Source organism: Gossypium hirsutum, chromosome D12, assembly GCF_007990345.1.
Source record: "Gossypium hirsutum isolate 1008001.06 chromosome D12, Gossypium_hirsutum_v2.1, whole genome shotgun sequence".
Taxonomy (NCBI): domain Eukaryota; kingdom Viridiplantae; phylum Streptophyta; class Magnoliopsida; order Malvales; family Malvaceae; genus Gossypium; species Gossypium hirsutum.
This window is the reverse complement of record NC_053448.1, coordinates 47,847,622-47,852,600: the sequence shown is the minus strand read 5'-3', so window position 1 is coordinate 47,852,600 and position 4,979 is coordinate 47,847,622. Positions and strand designations below refer to the sequence as shown.

At 30.4% G+C, this 4,979-nt stretch overlaps 1 protein-coding gene across 2 annotated transcripts; it reads right to left on the bottom strand.

Moving 5' to 3' along the window:
- Positions 1-1,357: 1,357 nt before the first annotated feature.
- On the bottom strand, positions 1,358-3,111 carry LOC107928664 (probable pectate lyase 5). Of its 2 annotated transcripts, none has more exons than XM_016859920.2 (4): positions 2,936-3,111; positions 2,075-2,824; positions 1,841-1,997; positions 1,358-1,743 (listed from the first exon to the last, which is right to left on the bottom strand). In XM_016859920.2, the coding sequence occupies exons 1-4, from the start codon at positions 3,049-3,051 to the stop codon at positions 1,522-1,524; spliced, it is 1,245 nt and encodes a 414-aa protein (XP_016715409.2). In that variant the 5' UTR covers positions 3,052-3,111; the 3' UTR covers positions 1,358-1,521. The 2 variants fall into 2 exon arrangements, with proteins under 2 accessions (XP_016715409.2, XP_016715410.2); XM_016859921.2 differs by having other exon boundaries at positions 1,841-1,979; positions 2,936-3,108.
- Between the last annotated feature and the right edge of the window lie 1,868 nt (positions 3,112-4,979).

Sequence of the window (4,979 nt, the reverse complement as noted above, 5' to 3'; positions counted from 1 at the left end):
TAGTCACAGCATTTTAAAACAATATCAATTAATTTAACATTTGAATAATCCATGTGGTAGAAAAGTTAGGCTGCCCACTTCGACTGAGAACTTGAGACCTTGTATATAATGATAATATATACTAGTTTTCTTATTTGACGATGTACAGATTAAGTTTTATATATCAATTAAAATATATTAAAATTATTTTATAATTTTGTAAATGATTATTTTGTGATTGATATTATAATTAAGTTTGAATTATTTTATTGGAAGTAAAATTTTAAAAGAAAAAAAGTGTTAGTAATAAAAAAGAAAAAGGGTTTTCTCTAAATAATCTTATAAATACTCAAAATTTATAATGATGGTGAAAATATTTAAAATTTACTGAAATTTTATTAAAATAATATATTATATTGAAAGTTTCGATGAACGTTTAAAAAACAGTTCATCACTACTTTGAATTTAAAAGGAATACTTTGAGATTTTTTAAAATGGTAAAAATAATTTAACTTTAAAATTATTAAGTAAAATTATGAAAACTTATATAAAAACAAAATTTTAACTTAAAAATAATTGACAAATATTATAAAGGAAAAGCAAATTAAAAATAAGTTAAAAAGACTTATTCAATTCAAGCCTAGTAGTGATGGTGGTGTACTAAAAGTTTTACTCTTGATATAGTAAAAGCTTTTACCATTTTGTGTTGTTTGATCAGAAATGGATGGCTCCAAATATTTTATTAAAAATATATAAAGATAAATAAAAATTACAAAAAAAAAAAAACTTAATTGCCATTCTTATTGAGAATAAATTTTTTAGAGTAATTTATCTCTTTGAAGTAATATATGATGAAAACCAAAATGCAATTTATTACATATTAAAAATATAAACTAAAAGAAAAAGATTTAGTAAACAATAGCAATTTTAACTTTAGATATTTTTATTTAGTTAAAAATGCTATTTAGAAAAAAATTTAATTACTAAAATGGAAATCGAAGAAAAATTGCATAATTTAAGTTGTGGAGTATGGATAAAAAAATCAAAACACTCATCTCTCATTTGCTATGTATGGTTAAGATTGTGGCGTCTGGAATTGTCGGACACAGTAGCTATAATAATATGCGCCTTCTCAATTGGTTTAGGTCGAACTCGGAAGGTAAGTTAGTAGCATGGAGCGACAATTCTTTCTTTTCTTTTTTTTCCTTCTACAATAACAATTTTATTCGGTTCATTAAAATTATAAATCAAATTATTGTTTTTATATTTAATGTATTAATTAACTTTTAAAATACCCAAAAAATTATTTTTAAGAAAACCAAGTTCTTACCCCCAAGCTTGCAACTGTGAAGAAGGAGAACCAACAGACAGTCACATATCAATGAGCAAAACTACAGTAAGTCGTTAAGAAGGGAGACAATTTTTACGTACAATGACGACACATTTCATTGATTCAATTGAACATTCAATATGTCAATTACTTAATTCCACCCTTTTTTATTGCTAATATTAGCCCACCATTATTACCCTTGGAATGCCTAGCTAGCAACGGGACCCCTTCTTGCAAACGAGTGCACCGGCTCCTGCCGTGAGCGAGTTCACCAGTGAGGATGGTCTGGCACCCAGGCTCGACGCCTTGGCGTAACTAGACGAGGTTCCTTTGCCTGATGCAGTGAAGAATGCTCCATTCAACATCAGATCCCCTTCTGACCTCCAATTCCATTCCTTCCATTTACTTTGCGGCGCATCCTCATGTTTTGTCACCTGTAATTCATTTGTAGCATGCATGTATAAACTTTGGGTTAAACCCTACTTAATTATCATTTTCTATTCTCTATCAGCCATTTGTCCCAAGTCTAACCTCTTTGCTGTTCACATTATTTGGTGCAACAAATCTATTGCCCTGGCTGTTGATTGTAGGATCAGCACTACCACCAATTGCATACATTTCCCAGTGCGTGTAATCATTGTTCACCACATGAAAGTACCCATGCCTGCATCTGTATAGAAGTTGAAAACTGAAACCCAATTTATTATCCAAAGCCAAAAAGTAATTTACTAGATTAAGGCTAATATTAATTCGACTCTATCTTACCTAGGCATTCTTTGCACAAGCCCTTCTCCAAAGTGGTTGAAGGCAATGGTGACTTGCGTGTTCTTGTCCTGCTTGTAAGAATCGCTATGGCCCAGGAGCATGACCTTATTATGATGGGTCATATAATTGTTAGAAATGGTGATGGCTGTGGATCCTTGGATGGCATCGACCAGCCCATCGGTGCAATTTGACAACGAGCAGTGGTCCACCCAAACATGGCTGCCTCCAAATATCGACACCGCATCACCGTCCGATATAGTTCTCCAACCATAATGGCTAGGAGAGTCCCTCACATAAGCATTCCCACCTCTCTTGCAATCATGTATGCTAATCCCATGAATTATAACATTGCTCACGTACTGTATAGTAATGCATGGTCCGCCGGCAATGTGAACGTTGGCGCCTCGGCCGTCGATGGTCTTAAAGGAGTTCACCAGCAATTCTTGCTTCAATTTAATCACCATGTCATGAGCAAAAACGATCCATAAAGGCTCGACCTGGATAGCAGCATGCCTAAGAGTCCCAGGTTTGGGGTTGATAGGGTCACGGTCACTGGGGTCCGTCACAACGTATATTTTTCCATGTTTGCCGCCAATGGCATGTTTACCGAACCCAATGGCACAATCAGCTAGCCTCTGACGGTTCTTTTCCCAATGAGGTTCGCACCGCCAGCAGTCATCAATGGGGTTGCCGGTTCCACAGGATAGAAATCCCAGGTTCCTCCTAGCTATGGTACCATTCATGATGCTCCTGCATATATCAAACATACGTATATGTTAAGAAGAAAATATGCGACAATTTTTATTAAAAGGTAATTATAAAATTGGGAATTTGCATCCCTAATCTCTTCAATGTACATACTCAATGACTTGTTGGACTACATGGTCGGGGTGTTGAAGTGGGGAGGAGAAAATGGAGGTGGGAGCCTGCAGGAGAGGCATCATGATGAGGAGGATGAGGGAGAATGGAATTGGCATTTTTAGGCCTTTTCTCTGCTGCGTGGAAGATTTTGAGAAATGGAGCGAAAGGGAAGGGTTATTATAAGTGAAAATATTGCATCATCGATATAAACAAATAGTTAATATAAACCTATTCCGTAAAGGTGAGTAATCATTGGTGTACACTACTATTGACTACTTTATCTTTTTTATTTTTTGACAGAACTACTATATCTTAATTATTAGCTTACCGGGATCTTTTAAGCCTTTACTACTATTGGTATCACAACAACTTAATAAAATTTAAGATTAAATTCATATAAATGAGATCTTAGTGAAACTATTGCAACCAAAGCATTCCATAAACTTATTAATTAAAAATAACATTAATCATTTTAATTTCGTGAAAATTTTGATAAAATTTAATTCCGGATACCAAATTTTAAATATCTAGAAAAATATTTGATATATTGTTAAAAATTTCATAATTAAAATTCAGTTGATGACAAGTGTATATAGAGAATAGTAAAAGGGTTAATATTTGATACAATAGAAGTGTACTTTTTTTTTATTCTAGTCTTAAAAAAATTATCATATATCTCTTTTTTGGAATATTTTATTAGACTCCTATATATATAAAAAATAAGATACACTTATAAATTTTTTAAAATATTTTATTATCTATATTTGTAATAAGGGTTAAAACACACAAAATCCCAAAATATTAATTTTCATTGGTAACCTTCATAATTATTTATTATTTCTTTTGAAAAAGTAAACCAAAAACCAAAACAAATCTTTCAATGCACTACCGACACTGCTCTCTAAATTGAGGTTATTGTCGTTCATATTTTCTAACATCAAAAGATGAAAAGTGAAGGACAAATTGTTTCACCATCAAGGTAACTTTAGTCTTTTATGTCCATCAAAAATCCAATTTTCTTGCAATCATTCAGGTTTAATCGTCCATCATTATTCACTTCAAATCGCACGAAATGTTTATATTATCTCAACTGTGGTTTCTAGCATATTATACTCCTCACATAGCCTCCACACTTGTTAATTTATGTGCAAGTAGCATTGATAATCAACTTGGTAATCACACATGGAAGCTTTTTTATTTTGTCATATGATAAACATAAATTAAAAAAAAGTATATTTTTTAATTGATAAAAAATATATAAACACATTCTAAATGTTTTTTAATAAATTTATATATTTTTTATTTTTAATAAAATATCATCTTTTAAGTTATTATTATTTTGAAACATATATAAAATATAAACTATAAATTTATGAAAAAAATATACAATTAAAATATATAAAAAGCCTATAATATTTTGCAAAATATATAAATATATTAATTTATTAAAAAATTAAAAATTTCTGGAAAAATATAGAACTATATAAAATAACTAAAAAGCACGTCAATAATGAATCTAGACACGAGGTTGTCCAAATGCATCTAAATCTAGACAATCTATGTCTACGTTCATTCTTGATGAAAACCATTTTTTTATTAATTTATATATTTTTTAATTTTAAAAAAATAATATAAATAATATGATATTTTATAAAAAAAATTTAAAATATATAAACTTGCTAAAAAATACATCTGGAATGAATCTAGGCAAATGGGTGTCCAGGTTTAGATGTATCTAAACAATTATTTGTTTAGGTTCATTCATTATGTGAAAAAATGATACTTTTTATTCATTTATATATTTTAAAATTTTTATTTTATTTTATTTTTTATGTTTTCCACATGCATATTGAGAGTGTCACGCCTTGAAATATAGGGGATTAATCGTAATGAATAAATGAGAAATAGGCTTAGGCCTAATGGTTAAAAGCTTGCTTCCTTCCCTTGTGAACTCAAGTTCAGGCTCCCTTCCTCCCATTTCATCTCCTTTTCTTTTTAACAAACATAGGGTAAAAGCCACATTCGAAATATATACAATCAGAAG